General features: G+C 42.4%; 1 protein-coding gene across 5 annotated transcripts; it reads right to left on the minus strand.

Moving 5' to 3' along the window:
• Positions 1–97: 97 nt before the first annotated feature.
• On the minus strand, positions 98–24,639 carry RIC3 (RIC3 acetylcholine receptor chaperone). 5 transcript variants are annotated; one of them, XR_012586848.1, is made up of 7 exons: positions 24,388–24,639; positions 16,616–16,839; positions 14,468–14,546; positions 12,360–12,453; positions 5,605–5,753; positions 2,822–4,491; positions 98–1,055 (listed from the first exon to the last, which is right to left on the minus strand). XR_012586848.1 is itself a non-coding variant. In XM_074585898.1 (6 exons), exons 1-6 carry the CDS (start codon positions 24,533–24,535, stop codon positions 4,001–4,003), a joined length of 1,185 nt encoding a protein of 394 aa, XP_074441999.1. In that variant the 5' UTR covers positions 24,536–24,639; the 3' UTR covers positions 2,140–4,000. The 5 variants fall into 5 exon arrangements, 2 of the variants coding, with proteins under 2 accessions (XP_074441999.1, XP_074442000.1); XR_012586850.1 differs by having other exon boundaries at positions 5,605–5,750; positions 24,388–24,617; XR_012586849.1 differs by having other exon boundaries at positions 3,276–4,491; positions 24,388–24,617.
• Between the last annotated feature and the right edge of the window lie 2,810 nt (positions 24,640–27,449).

Raw genomic sequence — 27,449 nt, forward strand, 5'->3', positions numbered from 1 at the left:
TTTCTTCTTCCTTGATATCTGCCTGGATCTGGAGGATGAGAGCCCCTCTTAGCATTCACGCAAGCAGGCACCGTATAAGAAAAACACCCACACCAGGTTTATTACGGTTGGGTTTATCACTAAGCAATGCAATTATTACATGCTCACGGTCACCCTGCTGTGTAACAGTTCACGTGGTTCCCCGTGTGCTGTTTCCCACCCTGGGTGCTTGTCACCAGTCAGAGGACACTGCTGCAAAGACGTGCATGGAAGCTTAGCAAAATAACTGCAGAACCGGAGCCTTTAAGATTCAGCTCTCCTAATACTGAAGAAAGAGCTCCTCCTGAAGGCAAAAAATGGGACCTGTGGCTCTTTTAAGTTATTTGAACTTTTCATGTGTTTGCATTGCATGTGAGAAGATAACATTTTTGTCAATTGTACTTGCACTACATTGAGGCCGAAGGCCAGAAAAAGGAACATCCGATCCAAGGAGAGCAGTTACAGAAAACCAAACAAAAGCACAGACGAGCTCCGGTTCCAGATGTGGAGGAACTCCAGCGTGCAGGCAAGGCGGTAGCTTGTGCTGGGGAGCGACAGTAGGGTGGTTTCTTGCTGGTGAATTCACCACGCTCTTTGGCATCACTTAGGGCAAGTAATGGATTTCGGTATTCATTGATAAACTATGATGGTCACTGCTTACGTTGCACTATATTGGGAAAAACTCTTGGGCAGTATTGGCAGTAATACTTCGGGAAGTGTATTTGGAAGGGAGGCCAAATTTTGCTCTTATGTGTATCCCATGAAACCTTGTTCACAGTCAAAGGTGTATCTAAACCATATATCATTGAAGAAGTTGACCTTTTCTATTCATGTGCCGTCGAATTCTGTGATGTCATTACTGCAACTAAACAGGGCATTTAGAAAAACAAATCGTTGCTAATAGTTGCCCGTGTTTTAAGCGATAATACTGGGTAACTGACCCTGCACAAGAATTAGCAAATCACACAGGGAGTTCTCCTAAGAGACAAAGTCTATAGGAAAAAAAAAAAAACTCTTATGGCGGGTCACTGTAAAACCTGTATGAAAAAAGACAAATATTGGAGCTTTGTTAATTTTGTCAGTATCTTAAAAGTGTAAAATTATTTTCTTGTGATTGAAACTACTAGTTTATTTTGAATAAAAAAATCTTGTGCTCAGTGACAAGAAAATGAGGTTTATACCAAGTATGACGGAGGCACGCATACATGCCCGGTACGGCAAGATTCGCGGTATTAGGACTAGGTTTAATTTACGACTTTCTCAGCATTTTCCAATGTTAGATGTGCAAATATATGAGCCGTGCACACATACATATACACACATATATAGTCTTAAAAAATTTCCATTGGTGATACCTGGGGATTACTCCATCACCTTTCCCACTGTTCACACTGACAGCATAAACCATGACATCAATTTGTCTTGACATTAATTATTGCAAAATATCTATGAAAGATGCTGTTATTTGAAACCCCTTTTAAAATAATTTTAAACACATGAAATCTTTATGTGGAAAAGCTTAAAGAAAATAATCTCTTAAATGCTCTCCCTGTAAGTGTCTGTGTTTATTACAAACAGCCGTCTGCTTTTCCTTTTCCCTTTGAGCTGACTTTTCAGTGGCATCGATCCATGCAGTGAGTCGATCTGTACCCCACGATTACAAGACTGGGGCTTTTGTTTCTCCTTTTTAAACAGTTTCTTATACTCAAAAGTAGGGGAGCAAGGGAAAAAATATCTGTGGAGGATGTTTGTATTATGATACAGCTTTAGAAGTATCTCAGAAAGTAAATACTTTTGAGGTGATTAATTTCTGAGGGTTCCTAGTAGACATTGAACTGTGTATTTCCCAACGCTGTCTTCATCCGACTAATGACAGTCCGAAAGATCCAAAGTTTGGGAGCAGCTGTAGAAATACCCATTTTGGGTATATATAGCGTTGGGACTACATATATATAAAAAAATATATATACAGACTATATCTGCCTGTAAAGAAAAATAAACCTTTGTTTCTGACTTGTTCACTTAAACTTCGAGAAGTAGAAAATGGCGGCGCTACACGAATGTTTCTGTCCCCATAGAATGAAAAAAAAGGTTAGTTAGGGATTTAGTTTTTTTTTTATTCCTACGTAAACATCTAATTCATCTCTTTGCCTTTCTTAAACAAACCAATGATATACAGTAGAATTTGAGCACGTTATGGTCTAGATTTCCTTTACATTATATGGGATTTGAAGAGTGGAAAATATCAAAATTAACAAAAAAGTCTTAATCTTGAGAACTGATATTTAATCAGTCATGTTTTTTCATGATGCCTGTACTACAGTACGCTTGTTTGCACACAAGACTGTCCTGACCCATTTCAAGTAGTGGGGCATCTCATTTTGGACCTATATGGAGTTTTAGATACAAGCTGCAAGAATGTGCTTTTACAAAGTAAATTTTTTAAAGAAATTCTTTGGTATTCTGGAGTAAATGTATTTATTTATTTACCAGTATATGCAACGACTGATTTTTGTATTTTTCACATAATTTACCTTGTGTATGTCATAGAGGTTCCGATATACAGAACACTGTGCAGAAATATGAAACTTAATTTATTTGAAACAACTATGTCTTTCCCTACCCAAGGTCAGAAATACCTTGATTAATTACCTACACCAAGTATGGAGGTTATTTAACATAAGGAGTTTCCAGTGCTGTTTAAACTGTATTTTTACCTTTAACGCTAATATCAATTCAAAACAAAACACACAGCCATAGAAAGTTACACTATCAGTCCTGGCTCTACCAGATCCATACTCACCTTCAGCCTGTACGTTCTTTCAAACTGTGAGCTCAAGGACTTGAAATCGGTACACGCTGTAGAAATGCTGCTCTTACCCATTTTCATGAAGAGGACAGCGAGCTTCCTCATGAACATCGGCTGAGCAGAGGCCCGGCTGTTTGCCACCTTAGGTCCCTACTGTCCCGTTCCTGCTGCCTCGGTGCCGTTTGCTGTGAGCTACACCAACCCTTCCCAAGGCTAGTGGCTGTTAAGGCCACGTGACGAGTCTGTCGGAGGCCACCAAGGAGGGTCCTTGGGGCCTGGAGGTGGTGGTGTTTCTTTCAGTCTGAGGTTCACCCTCGATCTGTTCTTTATTTTTAAGGACAAACCTTCTCACTCCTCTCTTGTTTGTTTTTTTTTTTTTTTTTTAATCTCCAGGGATATTTTTAGTGTTCTTCTGTAAGACAAAGTATGGTCCAATTCCTGCACTTACCTGTGAGTTTCACCAAGGCGTTTCACCACAGCTATGGCAAAGACAAAGAACAATTCGTAACACTTCAGTCGTGCTCACGCTCTTCCTGGAACACAACACAGATTAGGCTACCGGTCCTGCAGCATGGAATAAGCTGGGAAATGAGCTGTGGGTTGGGGTAGCATATAAATTTTGTGGATTGCAGTGACAACAGTTTCTTGGGCGTACAGCAGCAATGACATGGTTGAGAAAGAGTCACATGTGTCAACTGCTCATCAATTAACATTCAGGTAAAAGAAAGGCATACTTTCTCCTCCAGCTTCCTAGTCATCTCATATATAGATATACATTTGATTAATTTTCATAACTGGTAGCACACAGATATTTTTGAGAAAGTCAGAAGAGACATTTGGTTAACTCTGGGATGACAATGGGTAAAGATAAGGACTGTTTGTTCAGAATTGGAAAGAATCACAAATATCTGAACGGAATAATCTGCTCCAAGATACCAGTCTCCAAAAAGCACAGACAAAGGGCTGTTGGCAACGTCATGGTAAGCCATGACAAGACTGCATGAAAGAGGGCATTGGCTTCCAGTTCAGGTAGATGATATGGCTGACTGTTACCACAGGAATGAAATTGGTAGAAGAATTGGTAGAGAAGTCTGCGCTGGAAACAAAAACCACATGAACGACCATTTATGACCTCTACCTTCACCATCTAGATAACATCCAGTATTGTCCCTCTTACTCAAGTCCTTTCGTGTTGCGCTTTCTCAGTGTGCCTGTTTCATCTGAATCACAGGCTTTTTGCTTTTTCAGTGCTGCATTTTCATTTTCTGATTCCACAGACAGATCCTCATGGGTTGACTCTTCTGCTTCACTGCAGCTGTCGGTGTGGAATCCAGCGTTCTCCGCTATGACAGCAGGATCATCGTCGTCGTAACAGCAGCAGCACTCCTCAATGCTTTGGCTGCGATGAAGGCCCCTCTCCTCTTCACTGATGTCAGTTATCTCATCCTTTTTCTGCGTTAAAGCATTACCGCCCCTTCCCGTGGTGAGCTCAGTTAGCAGGGTTTCATTGCACAGATGGTCCTCATCTTCCATGTCCTCCATTCTTTCTGCCAGCTCTTCTGCAGAGGGCTGGCTAAGGTCAGGGTAATCTACAAGGATTGTGTCCTGTTTGCGCTTGAAGCAATCAGAATCATCATAGACAGGATAGGTCTCTTCTGGATAACCTTAGGAATAAAGTGATATGCAACTCGAAGCGTTACCAGCATTTAAAAGTAGTACTGACTTCAGTGATGGATGCATATGTTTGTTAAAACAGTTGTTTTTAGCGCTGCCAGTATGTGTGTCATCTCTTTAATGCCATGTATGTGTCACACTATTACATCCATGGCAAGAATGGGCACAACACGACTTCTTGGGCGATGATGAGAAAACTTCATTTATTTTTAGGGAGCCAGGATATCAACCCCGACTTTCAGAAGTGAGTATCTGAGCTTTGCTGAAAGCTATGGGAGCTAACAGGTGAAAACTGTATATCTTAGATCTTTAAATAGATCCTTTTCTTTTTCTGTCTACCAATTGGCTGCTTCATGTTTTGAAGACTTTTGCTATAAATGGCATTAATTATAAAGTTTAAAAAACAGATATGTCAATGACTTTGTGCATTTCATTTTAGAAAACGCATCGTGAACTTAAGAAAACAGAACTCGAGGCCACTGTTTATGCTTTATGTTTTGGATGATTTTTGAAAGCTTCTTAAAGAGCAAGGAATTAAGTCTGCACTTAAAATTATGATAGTGAGCAGGTCAACTAGGGTATCTTGAAAACACATTTATGTAACAAATAAACAACAAGGAACGGAAAGAACATTAAAATAAAGAATTTTTAAAAGACAAACTTCCTGGAGTTAACTTTCACAACATTGGTGCAAACAAAGAATGACTAATCAAAAGGAGAAACCATAAGTTATCCAAAACATATTGATTCTGATTTCCAAGGGCTTTATGATTTTGCATAAAATCTAGCCCAAAAAAGAAAGGGAAAGATATAAACGTGCAGCAGCCAAGACGCAGCAGCAGACGGAGCATATGTGAATATTCATATGCTGCTTTTGGCAGCAGATGATGTAGTGTTTATGCTAAGGGAAATGCTGGATGCCTCAAAATCTATTTTCTTTCTATTATGGTCGGGAAAACAAACCACCTCTTGCAAAGTTTTGAACACTGACTTGTGAAAAGGAAGGATAAAGTTAGCAAAAAATTTTGAAAGGATTTGGGACTATAAGTAATCCTTATTCCATTTTTTGCATCAGGGTAACGGTAAGAAAGGCTCTTGCTTACCTTCCCAATCCTCCATGTAAGGAGCTTCTTCAGCTTCCTTCTCAGGAGAGATGCCATCTATGAATTTTCCTTCTTTCATAACTCTAGTGATTTCTCGGAGTTGCTGAAGTAACCTTTTTTCCTGGTCTGTTGTAACATTTTGAGTCCTGCTAGAAAATATTGGACACGAGAATTCAGTCCCCTATTATTACAAACTATTAACAGAGTTTGAACGCAACTGTTTGGTCCGTCCCAGCAGCACAGTCTGGAGGAACCTGGCTGCAGTACGGTCACTGCTCCGCATCTCCAGCTCAGAATAAAGGCTCATCCAGGCGTCTAGAAAGCCTGCAAACTTGAACAGGTAAAGCAAGGCAGGTACAGCCGGTGTGAGAGCAAGACGAAAGTGACGCACAAGCAAGAGTTATGGTACAGAACACACTACGGAAATTTCTGTCTTCTTTTAAAAGAGTGTTAGGTGAGAATTAGAGGGCCGTACCTTGTTAGAAGCGTTATAAGAAAATGCAATTCAGAATCTATGCTACGCTTAAAACAACCTGTGGGGCTGATCAGAATGCCTCACACAGACATTAGTCTCAAGAGTCTAATGATCCCTAATTATGACCATTAAAGGCATTACATCTGCAAGGCCTCATTGAGAAATGCCAGTTGGACAGGTCATCATGTTATCATACAGAGTCAACGATGGTGCCTGGCGGGGGGACAGGGGAGAAGCAGACAGGAGGATTTAAAAATGAAAAGAAGGTCTTATATCAGAGGGAGAGTGGGAGAGGACTGAGATTTTTATCAGATTAAAAGTAAACTGTAATTTTAGCTGATTCTACACTGCTGATTCTAGTAATTACTACTGCTCAAGTAATACCATTACTTACTGTTGTAACAAAAATGCTTCCAACAAATAAGATCACGTAGTCATTACAGGTTATTTTTTCTGGAAAAAAAACATAGCCTCCTAATAATCTTATGGACCAAAAGAAGTATTTGGAGGGTGGTGATCTGAGCTCTACTAACTCACTCAGGAGGTCAGAATGAGAAAGACACTGGCTGAACTTAGGGGTGAAAACGGTTCTGACTGTTGCGCTTGTTTCATCTTGAGTTTCAGGTTGTTCTTGAGCAGGAGTTTGATCTCTGTGTCAGTGCCAGTTCAAGCCCCTCGGGGGACCGTGGCACTACTCTGGGGCTCTTTTGAATCTTGCTGTGTTTTAGGCAGGATCTTTTGCCCCCAATCACTCAGGGAGGGTGGCACTCCGCAGGCGCAGAACACTTAACTGTAGGATGATCTCTGGCGATCTCCAGACCATCAGAGAGACAGATAATCTCCAAGATTAGACAGCTGCTCAGTGAATTTTAGGGGTGAGACGGGAAGAGGGGAGCTGGGAACAGATTAATGAATTTGGATTTAAGTGATTAGTATCCACCTAAACCTTGTTTCAGGTACCTGACTTCTCATACACTTGAAAACCTGCAGCTTCCATCTTCAGTTTTTCCTCTTACTAACTCTTGTGAATAGAGCAGCACGTGAAATAGGTACTCTGTGCCTACATATACAGGAATGACAGCGACACGAGTTACTCCGCTAAAGGCAGCAGAGTCATATTGGTTTAAAGCCAAGGAGATTAGCATCGTACTGCCAGTTTGTGCGACGGCGATCGAAGTCCTGACCCTGGGCTAGATTTTGTGCACAGCTGCACGCGCAGCTGTCTGTAACTGAACTTCGCTCAGGAGCAGGCCCACCGCTTTCCTTAGCAGCTACCCAGCCGACACTGTTCCACTGAGATCACAAGGCTAAACATCACCTCTCTGAGCCTCCCCCGAGGGGCACTTGGCCCCACAGTTTGAAAAGCCGATACGGTCCCAACGCGATGAGGAGGTTGCACTGAGGCCCCTCAAGCTGCAGCGGCAGCTTGTTCCACAGAACAAGTGAAGGAGTGAGGCAGCATCTTCCCAAACGCCTGGGTTATGCTGATGTAGAATTTGAGAAGTGAATTAATAGGCACGCAAAAAGAAATGGTTTCATCAGCTAGCTGCCTTTGACAGAAGCTGTAATAGAACTGTCAAACTAATCCTCCTTTGATAGACGAAAGTGTATGTAATTTTAATATGTATCACCTGGATAAAGACAGAAAGGCCTGTCTGTTTAGCGCAACGGGGAGATATGCCAGCTCAGATAATAGGATCAATCAATGCAGCTGCATCACTGTGGGATTTCGTATAGGAAAATTCCTAATATGCTGGAATCTCTCGTTAGAAAACACCGTCTTATTGCAACACAAGGTGTCTGTGAGTATTTCAGAGTATTCCTCCTCCAGATATACCTTGCTTAAGAGACAGAATCCCCTACAGAGAGGGAGAAACCAAAGCCCATGTGCTATTTTCACTTCATTTAAAGCCTCTAGGAAGACCTACTGTAGGATGCTGGCAATGTATAAGATGTCTGTCTGCCTGAGTACGGGAGATTTGCCAGAGTATAATACACTTATGAATACTAAGAGGCCAACAGATGCAAAAGGTTTACAGTCTAAGCAAAGGTCAATATTTTTGCTCTGTGTGTTTGGAGCTCCAACACAGCTATTACTTTTCATAGAGGCAATGCTTATGTTTTGTAGAGTCCCAAAGTGCTCACTAACAGGTAAAGTAAAGGTTTCTTATTCTTACACTGAAATCAGAACATTTCCTAAAGAGCTGTCATGACTGCAGTGAAAATCTATAATCTAACATGGTATCTCAGATGTGTCAACTGGTATTTTTTTGTTTCATTATCTTAAAATAATCACTATTAAAATGCAGCTACAGCTCAAATATGGCACCCCACAGAGTACAGCCTCTCTCTCTCTCTCTCTTCCATATCACATTTGCTCAGTTCATGGTAAAAAGGTAAGTTTTTCCAATTGACAGCCTGGTAAAGAGGACTTTAAAAACAGGGATGACGTGCTGGAGAGCAGCTCGGTGGAAAGAGACCTGGGAGCCCTGGTGGACAACGGGATGACCATGAGCCAGCAATGTGCCCTTGTGGCCAAAGGCATCCTGGGGTGCATCAAGAAGAGTGTGGCCAGCAGGTCGAGGGAGGTCATCCTCCCCCTCTACTCTGCCTTGGTGAGGCCGCACCTGGAGTACTGTGTCCAGTTCTGGGCTCCCCGGTTCAAGAGGGACAGGGAACTGCTGGAGAGGGTGCAGCAAAGGGCTACCAAGATGATTAGGGGACTCGAACACCTCTCTTATGAAGAAAGGCTGAAGGATTTGGGTCTCTTCAGTCTGGAAAAAAGACGACTGAGGGGGGATCTTATCAACACTTATAAATACTTAAAGGATGGGTGTCAGGAGGATGGGGCCAGGCTCTTTTCAGTGGTGCCCGGGGACAGGCCAAGAGGTAATGGGCACAAACTTGAGCATAGGAAGTTCCACCTAAACATGAGGAGCAACTTCTTTCCTTTGAGGGTGGCAGAGCACTGGAACAGGCTGCCCAGAGAGGTGGTGGAGTCTCCAACTCTGGAGACATTCAAAACCCTCCTGGACGCGTTCCTGTGTAACCTGCTCTAGGTGACCCTGCTCTGGTAGTGGGCTTGGACTAGATGATCTCCAGAGGTCCCTTCCGACCCCTACCATTCTGTGATTCTGTAACTGAGCTGCGTTATTTCTACCTCTTACCTAATTACTATAAATTGAGATTTATTTTTTTTTTTTACAAGAGAGTATTTTACAGTACTCCCATTGAGAAAAATATTTACAAGTATTCTTCAATTTCAAGTGGTTTCAAAATACCAAATTTTACAGACAGTGATGAAAAGAATATGGGTAAGACATCTGTGAGAATGGGTAGGGAAATCTTTTGTACCAATTATATCACTGTCCCAACACTGAAACACTCTGCTGAAAGCCTGGAAAAAAGCAGTATGCGTGCTCTTAATGCAGAGAGCCCTATATAACCATCAATCAAGTCTTATTTCTGAATCATCAAATTCCCAGCAAGGCTTCTCATCTCTGCTGAGAGATACTGGACTGTAAAGGTCTACATTTAGAAACTGGAGATACTGAGGTCCCCTTAGTGAGAGGATGCAATGATAAATTACAGAAGTGTATAATTTAAATGTATAACCTGTTGAAAAAAGAGCTGGGAAGAGTGCTAAATTTTCTCAGAGCTGTGAATTATTATATCTTTAGGTACTGTGTACTACCCATTTAAGTGTGTGCATTAGGTAACAATTATCTTTATCCGTCTCTTAGTTTCAGGTTTGGTCATGTTGCTGAGGACCTGACCAGGTAGCTCCTTCTTCCTCTTGCTTTCTTTACCTTATGAAAAGTATCTGTACTTGTACTTTTTGAAAGTTTTGCGTTTCTGCAAGGGGCTTTCTGTACTTAAGGCTGTAGTATGCTGGTTTGGAAGGAGGTCTCCTTGGTTGGTTTGGAGGTTGGTCTTCAAGCCTTAGAAGAAAAACAGATCCAAGTTTCTCCCTGCCTACCTTCTACGACACAGGGCTGGATAACACTAGCTATCCCATCTAAGAAGATCAGCTAACAGTATTGAGAGGTCTTCCAGCCTCACTCCACTCAAATGCTTTTGAAAAAGAATTGAGCAGGACAAGCCACAGCAAGAAAACACCACGTACACTTGCTACAGAAGAACGCAGAATAAAATCACAGAGCACAGTATATATTATTCCTTTGAAACAGGATTTCTTTCTATGGTACAGCATTATCTGAGCATAAACTGTCCTTGCAAACTCATCCGGATTTTAAAAGCAACAGGTTTTTTGGAAGAAAATATAAAAAATTAGAATGTTTTTGGATTCTAAGAATCTTCACCAGAAGGAGAAAGCCAGGAGTAGTTCAGCCAGGAGGAGAACGCTCCTGAAGTATAGCGAGAGGAAACCGAGGCACGAGGTCGGATGTCAGCTCTAGTATAAATGCTGTGTGTTATGATGATACATCAATTTTTGTGACAATACAAAATACATCCTTTTGTCTGGTTGCTAATATTTCACTTGGCAGGCTGGGAGTCCCTTTGCCGCGTCTAGTATAATGGGCCATGGTCTCACCTGGGATCTTTCAGCATTAGCTTAAATTTGAGACCGGTTATTTCTTTCTCTGACTTTTCTGTTGTAAGGATTTGTTTAATTGCATATTAATAAATGGAGCTCGTGACATTTTTGCTCTCTCCCTCTTTCCTTTTTATTTAAATTTATCAATATCCAGATTGAATAAGTCCAGCACTGTACTCTGTGCTCTAATTACACTTTCTAACCATACATTTTATTTTAAGACATTCATCTAGTATTACTGAACTTAATGAGTATAGCAGTGTAGATTAAGGAAGCTTCAAAGTCTGGGTGTATTTGAAAAACGGCAATTTGGTCCATCTAGAGGTGCTTTCCCCCTTCTCTTTAAAGAGGCTATATACAAAATTCTTTATTAGATTTAGATTCTGATTTCCCCCGAGGCCTTTACATCCATCTATATAAATAGTTTGGTTGAACAAAGAAGGGAAGTTCTACTAAATAAAGGCTCTGAGCCAATAACACAGAGTAGAACAAATACTGGATCAGACCCTAAACCCATTTCACAGTAAAAATATCCTATCCTGAGAGTCAGCACAATATCTGGGCAGCTCATCAGCCTGTTTCTGGCAGCTTAAAGGTCCGCGTAGAGCATCGCGTCAGCTCTACAAAACAGAGATGAATAATAGCCAAAACAGTATCCTTCTGTCTCACTAGCAAAATCTGGGCAGTTCAGGGCTTCTCCTGCTGGCACCCGGCCCAACACAGGCAAGTCTGGCACCTCGTCTTGCTGAGACCAGTGCAGCTGCAACACGGGGCACGGTGCAAAGTGGGCAAAACTACGTGCTCCAAGAGAATGCAGTTTGAAGCATAAATGAACATAAGGTGCAAGTTCGGCATAGAACTATTTTTACAGAATGGGTTAAAACAAGCAGTGTCTGATCCAGACAAAGTTAACACGCGTTACAACCTGGAGAGCTATCTTTTTTGCTTGCAGACGTCACCTTAATATTCACGGTATTTAAATTTTCAAACACTGCAGTTATGCATTGTCCTGTTGATGTGTTGTTACACTCCTTGTGAAAAACACAGACTTGTTTCCAGTGTTTCCTCATAATGTAGAATAGTGATCTCAGATTTATAGCAAACACCAATAAACATAAATTTTTAAATCCTGATTTTACAAGCCTTTTTTTCTTTTATATTCAGAAGCAAATGCATGGATTTACTGGTTACAGGGTGGAACTAAGTTATGGAATCTGATTATTATACAATTATGCCCTTAAAGAAATATTTTATGGATAGTCTATCAGGCATTTACACAGATTATAACAGCATTTCTATTTAGAAAAATGGTCCATAGAACTGGAAAAAATAACACAAAACAAATGGGTTTCTTAGGAATCACTCAGAATATTACTCTAGTCACATTAAGACAGGTTGTTTTATATACTTCAAATGTAGATGTTTTATTTTCTGCTTACACATACATGTCATTATCTTCTAAATAATGCACTGTGCAAAGGGGGAGGGTAGGGATAGTTGCTTTTCTGTTTAAGGAAAATGAAGTTGGAAAAAATGATTTATTTTAAATATAGACTCTGAAAAGAGAAAAACTGCAGTACAAAAAGCGTAATGTGTAAAATCAAATTTCTACAATGATGTGAAGTAGTAATAAAAATGCTATTTTAATATAGCCAATGTAAGAAAGTTTAATTTCTAATCAGAGCACAATCTCTCCGTAAAATGCTGTAATTTGAAACATACCTGTCACAGTTAGGTCCTACTCTGTTGATTAATTTTTCCATAGCTTCTTCTGTCTCTCTCAGTTTTTCCTGGAGTTGAGTGAGCTCATAGTCAGCTGCAAAACCAACAAAATCCCAAGATCTGTCAGCAGGAGCTTTGAAAATGCATCCCTGTCCCATTATCACCGGTAGCATAGGCTGTACCAAACCAAAGTGGCTGTGAGGAAACTAAAACATCCAGCTTAAAGAGTTCTACCTACTTTTCCTGATTTAAGAAGGTGAAGGCTACTGCCAATGGTAATAGAGCACACAGAAAGCACCTTCTTTCAAAGGCTGCCGAGCAACCTCCCAATAAGCAGGGTGAGTGGGCCACTGTAAATGCCCTGGAGATTAGAGAAAATACCGTACTTTTTTTTTCTAAGAAAACCATAGTGTTTTAATGTTTACTGCAGAATTAATAGTTCTCATGGAATTTCCCTGTTAAGTCCTTAGGAACAGAGACAAAAGGTCACTTGAGCGTTTTCTAATGAGGTCTACAGTTTGAGAAACCACATCTTTATCAAAGAGAATAAAGTTCATGGGCTTGATGGCACCCAAACCTGCACAGGTGTGCCAGGGTAGGCAGTGAGTGCTAATGGTCTGCCAGGCTCACCGGGATGAACAACAGCTAGCCACCTGCTGCCTCGCAGGGGAGCAGAGCACAGTATTTCCATGGCTCCATAGCACAATAGTAGCCACACATGCGTACATGCAGGAACACCCCTACTGGCTTTAATTTAGCCAAAAGCGTTAACAGCAAAGATGCAACAGCATGGACGTCAACAAAAATGCTGGAGCTCCTTGTTTGACTTCTGTAGCTCACGCTCAAAATCCTATAGCTGAGACTTCATTGTTCCCAGCTGCAGAACAAAACGAAACCAGCCCGCGCCAGTTAAATATTCCGCTGCTACAGGCACACCCGTTTAAGCAGCACAAAGGCACAACGGAGAAAGCCAACCACAAACATCCTGCTTCTGGGAAGATCTCCGTTCGGCAGAGAATGTATCCCTGATCTCATTATTTTGCATGTCTGAGACTTTAAAAATAGGGGAAGGGAAATTGGCAAAGAGAAAGGAAGTTATTTCCTCCAAGTCACTATGTAAGTGGTTCTTAGCCCAGTGACTTGTCTCCCACTCTGCTAAAGCTTGCACCGAACGCCTTAGGAATACAAATGGAGAGCTTTAGAAAAAGGCAGAATAATTTTCATCGCTAGCTCTTTGAGTTATAATGACGGTAAATATTTAACTTACTGCAAAGTTAGTTTCTCTTACTAAGCATTAGAGAAAAAAAATACAATTACTGTTGCTAATAAATTAGACAAAATTGCCAGGCACAATGCAGTACAAGTGCACTGAAAATGCAATCTATAGCACTGAGTACATTAGGTATTCCTAATATACGCATTAATGTCAAGATAATTACAGCTATGTATGTTAAGAGAATTACCTTACTGCTAGCACTTTTATAAAGCCCGAAGTATTTTTCTTTCCTGTTATAATTTAGCCAGCTAAACACAACGCATTTAAATACTGTTATGGTAACTACTCGTCCAATCTTCAATAGTGAGATTATTAATTTATCTGATAAATGTCTACAAATAGTTGAATCTATCCCACCGATGTTTAGTTAGAACCACAATCACATTTCAGAATACTGTCTGCTTTCTCATCAAAACTTTAAGCGTTACTAAAAGGGAAAGGAAAAAGTAAGGAAGTGCCTGGTGATGGCTGTGAATTCACAAATTCAAAAAAATGAAGGTAGCTTTTAATATCTTTATATACTACTAGCAGAATAATACGGATTATAGAATAATTATAGATGGACATCCTATTGTCCATTTTTAATCATTAGCTACACAGCTCTTCAGCACATGCATACAGTTAATTCAGTGAACCTCGTGAAAAGCCATCGCTTCCAGGGGAGCTTGAGATCAGGCTACTATCGCAGGGTCTCATTAGCCGAATGAGATTAGAAAGTGACGGTGCAGTAACTCACTTTAACTCTTGATCATTCCAACACAGAAGCTTCTGCCTTGTTCAGTTGGACCGTGCCTCTACAGAGTCAACAGCTACACTCAGAAGTCATACTCACTGATTTTCCTCTTCATGTTTCCCGGTGCAGCAGTAGGGCATTTCCGCTCTCCAGCTACAGTTTTTCCTTTGGAAGCCAGCTGATGAGTGAAAAAAGACAACTCTTCTATGAGTTACAGCAATAGTAATAGATAAGTAACATATAATATATATAAGATATAAGCCCCAAAGGCAACAGCGAAAAGGATAGAAAACTAAAACATTCCAGAAAGTAACCACTGAAAAGGATGCCCAACAGCAAAACCAGAAAACCATGAAAGATGCCTGGAAGATCTTGCCAGCTGAAAACTCCTAAAAGACACTTGGAACAAATGATATTTTTAAGGATAGTAAAACCATAACTCATCAAAAATCACTTTTTCATTTTAGAATATTTATCTGTGTCCTGGTTTGAGGTAAAACAGAACCAGTTTTCTGATTTGTAATTTAACTTTTTAGCTGGGCCTCTTCTAACTGACTAAAGTCTGAAATTGACAGCATATTGTTCAGAAACTGTTCACTCTCAGGGCGATAAGACCTGATTATACCAATGAATTGTATGCACAGAGGCTCTTGCTTATACTTATTGCTATAACAACCAAGGTCAGCTAACTTCGTTATTTGCCCCATTGGAGGGTCGGAAGCAGAGAAGCGTAGAGGGGTCCCACGTGCAGGGAGGAGCAGATGGGACAGGTGACCCAAAACTGACCGACAGGGTATTCCATCCCATGTGCATCACCCTCAGTGTAAAAGCTGAGGGATCAAAGGGGCAATGCTGCTCTGGCTCGCTCTTTCTTCAGTGGCCGACATCTGAGGAGGACCCTGTCTGTTTGTCTGCCTTTGATCCTGATCCGAGCATTCCTGACTCTAGTTCTGGAATTCAGCTCCTGTCCGTCACTGACTCCAGTCTGGGACTTTCCCTGTGTCTGCTGGTGACACAACTGTCATCCTGGGAGCTGGATACGGTTTTGTATGCATTGTATGCTTTTTTTTTCTTTAATTTTTATTATTCTATAATTATTTCCTATTTTCTTATTTATTATTATTTTCATTAAAGTAGTTTAGTTCTTTTTCTAAACTCGTGAATCTCCTTGTCTCTTCCTCTCCTCTCTGAGGAGAGAGGGGGGGAGGGCCATCTGTCGTCCTGATTGGCCAATCCGGCCAAAACCACGACAATCTGTTCCAGCCTGATACTGGAATTCTTCTGCATATAGGAGGGAAAAAACAGTGCATTGGGCAATTATTGTGAAATAAAGGACAGGTTCTGAAGGAATTGTATCTGAGCCCACTTGTCCCTTTTGCAATGTTTTCTGCCATTATTCCTCACCAACTTTGTACCTGCAGCAAAGGTACTGGCTCTACACAGAAACTGCAGGCTATTTCTTTCGTCTTCTCTGCGTTTGATCAGCTCACCCAATTCACATCGTTCTTGTCTGCCCAGAGCAGGCTCAGCTGTTTGGACACTGCTCACTCTGGATTCAGCGCCCACCCAAAGGAAGAAACATTTCCACAAGTCCACTTCTCCCTCCTCCCACACAGCTGACTGTCATCACCTACAGGCAAGTCACATTTGTGTAACAAAAAGCCATAAGAAGTTCAAATCAGGTGTGAAACACTTGAGGGGATTTTGGGCTGTGTTTTTTTAAACTAGCTTTCAAACAGTTCTCCAGCTGGGGTAGTTCCACTATGGTCAATACAACCCCAAACTCACATTCTACAACAATGTGGTGCTTTTGTTCCAGAAGACGCGCAATAATTGTACTCCCTCTCTCCCACCTTAAATTCGTAACACAATACATGACACGTACAGTATATATAATATGTAGTCACACGTGATAGAAAAGAATACTGTGTGTATATTCAAAATCAATCTAGCATTCTTCTAGACATACACATTTTCCAGGGGGGGGAAAAAAATCCTTCAAAAAATTGCAAGAGGTCAGAGGCCAATGCAGGATTTCAGCAACCCGTCCCTACATTCTTAGCTACAGCCTTTGCAAAACCAAAACCCACAGGATACACCAATCTTTTAACCCCCAAAGGTCCACCATAAACACTTCTTCTTGAGCAAGGCTAAAATGGAACCAGGTACAGAAATGGGACTATTGCTTCTGGTTTGAGGGTTTTTTAGTTGTTATTTCCCTGACTTTTCAATTTATGTCGGTCTTACCTTAAATAAAATGTACAGGATATATAAGAAGATGCCAAATCCATATATAGGGATAATCTGCCCCACGAGACCTCTCCCACTTCCACCAGTGCTTCCACCACCACCTCCACCTGCCTTGGCTTTGGCAACTGCTTCAGCAAGGTGAGACCTTGGAAAATGAGGGGTAGCTCGGCTGTCGGGAGTGGCCTGGTAATGCATCCTCGGTGGAAAGCGACCGAGCTTCCCTGCAAGAAAACACACAATTATTTTTCTTCTATTACTTTTCACCCTTTTACACGCAGCCTAAATTTAAATGCACCACGACTGATGAATAAAGTAACTTGTTGGACTGCAAGTCTGTAGACTCAATCCTTGGTCACTTACTACATGCAGTGCTAGGAGTTAGGTATCCACAATTACTGTCTTGAGAAAAAACTGGCAGGGCAATAACAAAACACGGAGTTTAACAGCTATATACTTGTCCAAAGACCCTATGAATCAGCATCCCTAACAGGATGAAAACCCGAACTCTTACTCCTGATTTTCTGCTCAAAAAAACCCCAACAGTGTATTGGGTTTCTGCTGTGAGCCTGATCTTTCCATATCACGCAAAGGCATGTTGATGTATAAATCACTACCCACCTAGCGTCCTGATACATGACTGCAGTGTTTGCCCAGTATAGATTTTCAGATATTGCCGTAAGAAGTAGTATTTTACCTGATTTTATGAAATGAGTAATGAAAGATAAAGAAAAGTGATGGCACCTTAAACTGTTCTCCTTTAAAATGTGCTGGGTAAAGCAATGTAAAAGAGGAGATTGAATACAGCTTAGGACAAATGGTCCTCGGCATTTCAGAGGGGAAAAAATGGTTTCTAGCCTTGAGAGAGGCAGAGATAATTTAAAACAAGGAAGGGGAGTGAGCATAAATGCATACATGGGTACTACAGGAAGACTCCAGAGACCCCGGAATGGTGCTGTGGATGATTTCATTCAACTGAAAGGCACTAGAATATCAATAAATCTAAGCTCATGCAGTTACTGTATTTTCTTGCTGCCATCAATTTTGCCATGAAATTCACTATTTCACTCCTCCATCTACTCGACATCCTACGTTCTATCTCCATACCCAGCCTGGGCTTACCCCTGCACTCCCTTCCACCGTTTGGGACTGAACTGAATGTCTCAGCTACTCCACCACCGCATCTGGTGGTGGGAGGCGTTGGATGGAAGCACCAGAGCCGGGGACCGCCAAGCCAGGTGGCAGCGGTGGAACTCCCTGTCCCCATCAGCAGGAAAGCCAGGCAGCCTGGACACTGCTCACTGGGCGCTGGGGCAGGCTGCATGCATTGCATAAAGAAAATGAAAACCAGGTTTGAAATAGCACCGAAAATAACTAACTTTACTTCTGTAAGTACCCAGCTGCAAATATTTTTAAGAGAAAATTAGATTAAATTAACATTTGCTCTTGCTAGGAAACACCATCATAGGCGGCAAAATTCCTGAGCACAGAGAATTACAGTAAATACATATTAGGAAGTGACAGCAATAATTTGTGAAGTTCTACTATTAAAAACACATTTTTCTTTTAAGTGATGGGTGCTGCAGGCTTTAGTGGAACTGCCCAGGTATCCCACCACTGACCAAAACCGCTCTCAGATTAGCTCCGGCTTAACTTTGAGGAAGCTGTTATCACGCACTCTAATTTTAGTGAATAATTCAAAGCCTGTGATGGAAAGCATAGCATCTTATTTACAAGAAAGTCCCATTGTTCCACAGGAATGCCTTGTAGCAGTAGGTCACGGGGGAAACCAGTGTGATGTCGTGTAGAGAGCAGTATCACTGAGGGAGGGATGAAACAGCAGGGGGGATAAACCTCTGCAAAACACCTTATACTCATACAGATATTATTTATTAAAAAAAAAAGAGATAAAGAAAGCAGAAAATAATTGACAAAGGTGAAACTGTATTTAAAGGGAATAGTTTTCTAAATTATCCACACGGCCTCGTTTGTGCTTTCAAAGATTCAATTCAATTAAAGATAATCAGGCCAAAGGGACACGTACTAGTCATTTCATTATCAAAATAATTTTAAAGGGGAATTTCATAGTTTCTAGTTCTAAATCTTCCCTGTTGATTTTTAAACTTTTATAATGATTTCCTTATTTAAAAAAAAAAAAAATCCATAGCTTTTTATCCTAAAGAACCCACGTAAATTACAGAGGAAATTGACAGCACAGGCAACTTAAAAGCACCAGATGCAAAAATATGTCAAATAAACAGTATATAAATGAAAACGCATAGCAATTTGGATGCCACTGTCAATTAAACAACATACCTCGCATTATTAAAAAACCCAACACTGTTGCACACTGGTAGATGATGTGACTGGATTCGACATTTCCAGGGATGAAACAAACCACTTTCAAATAGAGACAACGCCATACTCTCCATCACTAACATCCAGTGACACTTCTACGTGAGCACAGAAGGGCGCGCGTCGGGTCCTTGTTTGCTGCACCATCCCGTTGCCAGTGCAGGTGGGGAGTACTTCAACGGGATATTTTCCATGCTGTGGGAAGGGGAGAGCACCAACCTCCACTGAGCTTTGACGGGCGCCGCTCTCCTCTTGAAACGTTTCTCAACTCCCCTGCGAGAGCCTGAGAGCTTCACACAGACCTGCTCGCTGCATGTGGTAGCTCCACCCAATACACCCTACTTGGCCTTCTCATCTCTTTACCTAAGGTTTACCCAACGCGTTTAGTAATTTGTCGGTTTAATGCTTCCAACCAACTTTGCAAACCAGCCAACAGGGCAAGCAGAGCATGTTTTGTCTAATCCTGTCCCTTCCAATAGCTTTAGGTTCAAAACCGAAATTACGCCCCAGCTAACGTTTGTGTTGTTTAAGGGACTGTAGTTTCTGAAGGTAGATGAAGTCCTCAATAGCAGTATCGCATTAAAATTATGGTGCTTTTTAAAAAATTTTAACAATATTAACACTCAACTGAAAAAAGCAAACCTTAAAAAGTATAGTTATAGCACACCTAATACAACAGCCAACCAGCTGATAATAGTCAGGCTATCCAAGTGTCTTTTTTCCAAGAAAGCTGTTATGTGTTCTGTCTAATGGGGTTTAGGAATTGCTACTGAACCCAACTATTTATAAAGTTACTTAGACTTACGTTATTGTACAATTCAGCAACTCTTAATTTAGATAATATGTCTTTCTGCAGCATCCGACAAGCTGTAAAACGCTGGGATACATACACACACGTATAATAAAAAAATAAAGTGTGACATACCGTACATCAGGGCTGCTGCTACATTAAGTTTGCACTCCATTTGTCAGGAGATTTACGATACATGACTTCATTTATAAAATGTGCATGTTCTTCAGACCCCAGGAAGCGCAGAAGGAGGGTTAGTGATGGGAAATGGCAGCTTGGGAAGTGCGTGTGACTTGTCCACGCTGACAGCAAAGCAAAGGATGCTGTCTCACTGCTGCTCACATCTCACCCACGCTGCTTCTGGGGACAGCACCCACAGTCTGCTCACGCTTTGCAGCAGGCGCTCTGCCATTTCTCATCGTTTCCATCCCAAAACCGTGGTTATGCTACTTTGGTTTGGAAATACTAAGATTGCGTTTTTTCCAAGACAGACATTTACTATTCCTTACTGTGCATGCAAAACCAATCAACCAAAAAAAACCTCAGCCCAAGAACGAACCAGCTAGACGTTCTGCAAAAGCTTTAACTGAAAAAACATGTGACAGTGGGATACAGAACTATCCTCCTGCCTCAGCAATGCAAATTCCAGCCCTCAAACCTATCTTCAGACTGCACTCTGACTCCCACGTTTAGGGATGCTAAGGTGCCATTGACATTTTCCTGGTAATATGTTCATTGTAGTGACTGAAAAAGAAAACCACCACTTTTTCAGACAGTCACATGGATCAGAAATGAAATATGCTCCTGTGAGAACCAGAACTCAGAGTTTTGTACATTTTTCTCCCCTGCTCTGTTGGACATGATATTTAAAGACGGCATGTGCTCTGAGCAAAGCTTTTGCTTAGTAGGATATGCAAGACCTCCCTCTCTGGTAAATGCCAATAAAGAGGCATTCTACTGAAGCCTTTGTCTCAGGACACTTGAATCAATCTCAGAAGTGTATTTTCATAAAACTTTTATTTTCTCTCTCTCGCTGTCCAATGAGATGAATTGGCCAAAGGGTTCTAAAGCTGTAAATGGCAACACACAGACAGACAGACGGACTCCATGACAAAGTAACTTGATCTTCCCTAGACTGAAACTGTCCTCCTAGGTTTTCTTGCACAGCCTCCACATTTAGTATAATAGCTCAGAATGATCTATACAGAAACTGTTTTCTTGACATTAAATTATCTCTCAAGCCCCTATATAATTTCTGCTGCTATTCTTTATCACTCTCTAATTTCCCCAACACTTCTGCCCAAAGAAAGCCCAAGTTATTAATCACTTTTTTTATAACACCACAAGTTCACGTTCGGTTCATTGTTGAGGCCACTCTCTATTTCAGTACTATGCACTATCACAAGACCCATGTTTTAGACTTTTTACACATGCAGTCATTTATATTTTTCCCTTCTAAATCTTTTTATAAATACTTCTGATTCCAGCAGACAGCGTAACATCACGATAAACTGGACAAACAGTATGCATTCATTCAGCTCTTGCTCTTTTAGTGACATTTACAAAGTAGCTCTAGCTGTGATCCCAACAACACAACTTTAGAAACCTACCCAAAAATGGTTAGAAGAAATGACAATCTTGAAATCCTTACTTTAAACCACTGCACAGGTGTTTCTAAGGGAAACAGTCAAATGCCTGAACATTTTTAATTAAATATTGCAGGTGGAGGTTAAAAAGAAAAACACAAAAGCTACCCAAAATGGAAACACCATAATTTTCTTAAGTAAGGACACCTGCAGGCAACTGATGTGTGCATTGCACAAATCCAAGCTGGGCAGAGGCGTTACCTGAAGTCATTTTTCTTGTAAAGCTGATGCTGCTTTATTGTTCACAAGGGTGCAGATAGACCATACACCTCTTGTCATAGAGCTGGAAGGTTTTGCTTAAACTACGAACTTAGACAGTAGCTTTACAAAATGCACGGCATATATTTATAAACTCTAGACTTAAAAGTACTTTTTAAACTGCTAGTAGCTCTTTTTTTCCTCTTTTCCAAAAGATAAATAAAAAAAAAATTTAATGTCTGTACATGAAGTAAACTAGAAATGCGACAGATTCACAGTCAGTTCTTTAAGTAAGTTCTTTCATATACATGAAACTATTACTGTGAAAAAGAACAACCTTTCTGCCTGAAAGCTAATATTAACTTCTATAGTACTATGCTCACCATTTTCCTAAAAGAGACCTCTGAAAATGGCTTTATTAGAGAAAGCGCCATTCCCATGCTTAAAGCTTGTTTCAATAAAAAGCCTTCTGGTAACACTGAGTTCTAACAAATGGTAGTAAACTTTAAAGAATGTTTTATTCAGAGGCATTTTGCCCCCAAGACTACAATAAGCACTTTATTAACTTCAAGAATGACACAATTACTTCAAGTCCCTGGAACTTCTGTCAGGTAACTGCAGTTAGTTCACTGAAGAGGACGACTAATGACAGAGATATGAATTGAACTGTTCAATCGAGATTTATTCTTCCAATAAAAAAATAACTCCAGGTGAAATAAAGTTTGGTCTGCAGAGCAGGTGTAATGAAATTCTTGCTATCAAATTGAAAATACGGACTATAATTTCTCCTCTGAAACAGATCAGCTGAGGCGAGGTATTACATCCTCGGCCAAAGACTGGGGTGCAGCAGAGGAGCACTCTGACCACTGGCTCGGCACCAGGCACACACCAACTCATGCTGTTCCGTCATCTCCTGCAGGATGATGGACAGAGTATTTATGCTACCTATTGATGATGGAAAGAGTATTTATGTCATCTATTTTAAGCATTTAACTGTGGCTATGATTAGCCAGCTTATGACAGCACTGCTTAAAGTAGGCTGCGCTCGAACAGGTATGAACATCATTCATCAGACAGACGTCACTGAAAATCATTTGGGCACAAGCATTTGGGGTATTTTTTTTTAAAGCTAATTTTTCTGTTAGATCAATTCAGTCCATCCTGCAGCCAAAGAAAGAAGCACCAGAACGTTAACTGACGACTGCCTAAGACTGCAGTGCTGTGGGAAAATGGTTTGTCAAACCCTACCATCTGGTATGACCGCAGGATCAGAGCCGGGAGTGGCACAGCAGCAGAAGTTAACGGAGAGACAGGTAGCACCTCCCAGAGCATCTGCTCCCACCCCTGCTTCAGGCAGGTGACTCCACAGTCCTCACCCAGCCCCCGTGCTGTCTGCTGGGCCTTTGCAGCACCGTGCCCTCACAGTACTGCTCTCAATGTGCTATCAAAAAAACCAGCTACCAGTCAGGTTTTCAGTGTTAAAGAGCTTATGGAATGAAACTATAAACCTGTAAATCTACAGTGCTGATGAACCTATATTCAAGTTCTTAAAAACAAAGAACCAACGAAAAGACTACACACAGCAACCATGGATGGGGAGGAACAGTATAGGTCATGTATTTTGGTTCAACATAATGTTGTTTCAGCAGCAACTTCACACTGAACGTCCTTAAAAAACCCTGGTCAAATGAAATCAGTACCACTGAACTGTAGAGTCACGTAAGAACCAGCCTGCTGGAAAGATGCAGATCAAGTCACTGAATATGTGTCCCTGTGGGACGGCATCCAGTACAACCCAGAGATTCTCTGTACTTCCATCAGCCTCATTTCTGGCTTGCAGACAGCCCTGGGCAAAACTCTCTGTGAACACCTGGGGCGATGATACTCACTTTTTTTGAAGTGCCTTGAGGAGAAAAACCTACAGTGAAAGGCAACGGGCATAAAAAGAACAGGAGGTGCTTCTATGAACCCATTCCTCTAGAACGTAAAAGGGGACATGCAGAGTGGGAGGGCAGGTAAGAAGGACACAGCTCGAGGGACTGTAAGGATAGGATCTGAGTCTAAATGAGTCATCATAGGGCATGTTTATTACAAGAATCTGGCGCACGAATGCCAAGTTTAAAATACTGGAGTAGGAAACTAAACAATGAAGATGATTCAAATGAACTTTTATTTCATAAGCAACAACAAAAGCATACAGTACAGAAAATAACAAAATAATGAAGCTTTCAAATAAAAAGTGATGCATCACAATGAAAAACAAACAAAAAAGTGGTATGAGTACGTCTCTTCAGTAGCTTTAGAACCCCACTCACATAAAACTAATAAAATGAAATTTGAAGGATTTTAAACTATCTTTCTCTGAAGGGAACAGAAAATGGTACATCACTGCGAGACCAGTACATTCAACCAGTGACACTCCGCACGTCATTAACGAGAGAGCACGAGTGACGCGGCAACACTGACGGGAAGGATTAACTACGCCACGTTTCCCTACCGGGCGGCAGAACACCTCCCCGACGCTCCGTGCACCCCAGGCCCGCTCACCCACAGCGGCTCCCCGGGGGGCGGCGAGCCGACGGGCCGGGGGCCCAGCGCCACCGCCCGCCCCGCCCGGCCCCGGGCTCGCCGCCGAGCCATCCCCCCGCGTTCCACGCTCGGCCCCCGGGCAGCAGCCGAAACACGGACCTGGGCGCAGCGTGGCAGGGGGCAATGGCGGCGAGGAGCGGCCCGCCCTCGCCTCAGCGGAGCCGCCGCCGGCGGGGCCCGCGGCGGCCTCTTACCCTCGGGCGGCGCGGGCGCTGCGAGCGGCGCAGCCCCGGGCTCCTGCCTCCCGCCGCCCCGAGACAAGAAGGTCCGCGGCAGGAGGAGGGAGACGCAGAGCACCAGGCAGGAGACCATGGCCACCCTGCAGCACGTCGAGTACGCCATGGCGGCCCGCGCGCCGCCGCCGTTGCGGGGCCGTTAGCAGGCCGTTACTCCGCCGCTGCTCTCTGCGCCGGCGCGGGCGGCGCGCGCGTGCGCCGTACGGCGGTGCCAGCGGGCGGGCGGGAGCCTGAGGGAGGTGCCTGAGGGAGGTGCCTGAGGGGCGGCCCCGGCGCCTGAGGGGCGGTGAGCGGGGGCGGCAGCCGGCGGTAGAGCACCGTCCTCCTCGGGGGGAAGGTGTGGAGAAATGGGATGCAGGAAGCCCCGGACCTGGTCTGGGTTGGGTCCTTGTGGAAACGGTCATCAAAAGCGCAGGCCAGGGCGGGAGGGGGCGTTTGGATCCCTTCTTTCTCATCCCACCGTACGTGTTTTCCGCGCTCTGTCCTCCCCTGACTGTAGCACGGCAAATTTACTGGGTGAAAAGGAAAGAAATAAGTCTACCCTGCGCCTTTTTTTCCTCCCCTGTGAAGGGTTTCGGTGGTGCCACACCTGGTCACTGCTAGTGGCAGCGATGGCAGGACAGAGCAGGTAGGCCCTGGGCACTGAAAGCTCTGCAGTGTCTTGCCATGCTGGGAGCCGATTTCAGTAGAGGCAGTGTGGCTACCAGGGCTCTCCTGGGGCTGGGCAGGGGCCAGGGCCTCACCTGTGGTAGGGCTAATGTTGGTGGGCAGTGGGACTTGCAGGGGCATGAAAGCATCTTGGCTAAAAGCTATTTGAGGCCATGGCTCGCCTGGGTTCTCCATGTGAAATTGTTTCCCCCCTCCCCCTTTGAGCACGCAGGAAAGATGTGGAAAAGTCTAAGGTCTAGGCCATGTTTAAGATTTAATTCAATTTACTGCAACTATCTAAGAAATTTAAAAATTATAAATGTGCATATATTTTCAAAGAAAGCTTGAAATTTGCATATTGTCAATGCATTTGTTTAGGCTGCTGCCATGCAAAGTCATCCTGAAACCACCTTCCCACTATACTAACAATAAAAGATCGAAGTAAAGAGGGAAGTTCATTGTTTGTACTCCTTCGTTTTCACTGACTTAAGCAAAAAACTGCCAGTCATGTCAAATTAAATTATATGGTTTTGTATTTGCGTTATATTTATATTATATTGTGTTACTGTAGTTGAATTAGACTATTTTCCATGGGGTCTGGGCTGTGACTACTGAATTTAACTCACTTTACGCAAGAGCTACCCTTAATTAGACTTGAGGCGAGAGCAGAATTGCTTTGACTAACGCTGCAGACCACTACAGCAGCAGAATACCACAGACTCTTAAATCACTACAAAAGAGATATCCGCTGTCTGGACAGCTGGAACTGGGCGGGCGATTCCAGATGTTCTTATTGAGCACCTCAGCCCCAGGGAAATGGCAGCCCTTGGCCGGGACCCGCCAACCGTTACTGGACTAACCTGGCTGGACTGTCTCCTTCCACAGCTCCTTCATCCACCAGTCATTCACCTGTTCTCAGGCACCTCACCATAGGACTTCTGGGATGCCCCGTTCTGTTCCTGGAAATAAGAATTGTAACTATTGTTTCAGTGTCTATGCCTCTTCCCTAAACTTGCCAGCAGCACTTGATGCCTCCAGTGGCAAAGTTAGCAGGTAGAGGGTAAAGGAGCATCGCCCTGATCAGAAGTGTGCCATCAGTCCACTAACAACAAATAATTCACTCAGTCTGTCATGAAAAATATATCGTTCTCTGGCAATGATGTCCTACCATGAGCAGCAGCTTTTGTCTCTTCATTGAGGAGAAAAAGCTTTTTAGCATAGCTAGTATAGCACAGTAGTGAGATTTTACAGTTGCTTAGGACAGTCATCTTCAGCATCTGAGGATGCTGAAGTTAACCAAAGCATCAGCCAGAAGTAAAACAACGTTCCATGAGCACAGGGAGAACACCACTGGCCAAACAGAACTGGGAGCGCAGTGGCACCACCATCTGAGCCTTTTTAGGCATTAGCTGCAATGGTCAAAGGGTGGTTTCACCGTTGATTCAAAACACTGATATTTGGGGGCTGGCTTCCTTGGTGATTAGGTTTGGATGATGCAGATTGCGTTTCCACTCTTACCTTGTTCCTAAGAAGGTCACTGGAAGAAAGAGAGAAATGCTTATGGTAGTTTTCGTAGTATTTTTCCCCACAGCATTCAAAGCCAAGAAGGAGTGGGGAGAGTGATGCTCTACAACTAGAGTTTCACATGGAATAACCAGCTGTCTGATCCCAGCATGGTACTTGGTCCATGGCCACTCAAGAAGCCTACAGCAGCTCAAAACCAAAGCAAGGAATTAAATACTGGGATTACACGTAGAGACTGCATAATGTAATGACCCTCTGTGAAATCTTCAATCATCAAGGGTTATGCTTTAAAAAGAGGAGGACTTGATAAAACCCATTTTTCTTCTACAGCCAAATAGAGAAGTCCTGCAGGGGAAGCCTAGAGTACGAGTCTTGGCCTTCACAAAAAGGACAGGTCCAGTCTTCTGTGGAAGTCACAGGTGAAACCCTTCTGGTTCAAATTGCTGTAGAACTTGTTTCTAATTGTACAAAACAACCGTTGAAAACAGCATCCTAACAAATAAGATCAAGAGGATGCTTTAGATGATTTTTTACGTGCTGAAGAGGGAAAATACCATAAATATATTCTGATCTGAATATGTGTTTTTCAGACCACGGTGTGAGTACCACGAATGCACTGATTGCTCACATGGGCCTCAAAAAGGTCAGCCTCCTGAAGTGGATTTCGCTGTATGTAGATTGCTTTGAATTGTGTTTGCCGTCATATAAAAAGAGATGTTTTCACTGAATGATGTCCTTGTAAGTGCTAGTATTCATAAATATCTTGTTCGATTTATGTTTCCAAACTGATATAAGTACAGACTTTATAGTATTCAGAAACAACACTTACATAGCAAAATACCTTCCAG

The sequence above is a fragment of the Larus michahellis genome, chromosome 4 (genome assembly GCF_964199755.1).
Source record: "Larus michahellis chromosome 4, bLarMic1.1, whole genome shotgun sequence".
NCBI classification, from domain to species: Eukaryota; Metazoa; Chordata; class Aves; order Charadriiformes; family Laridae; genus Larus; species Larus michahellis.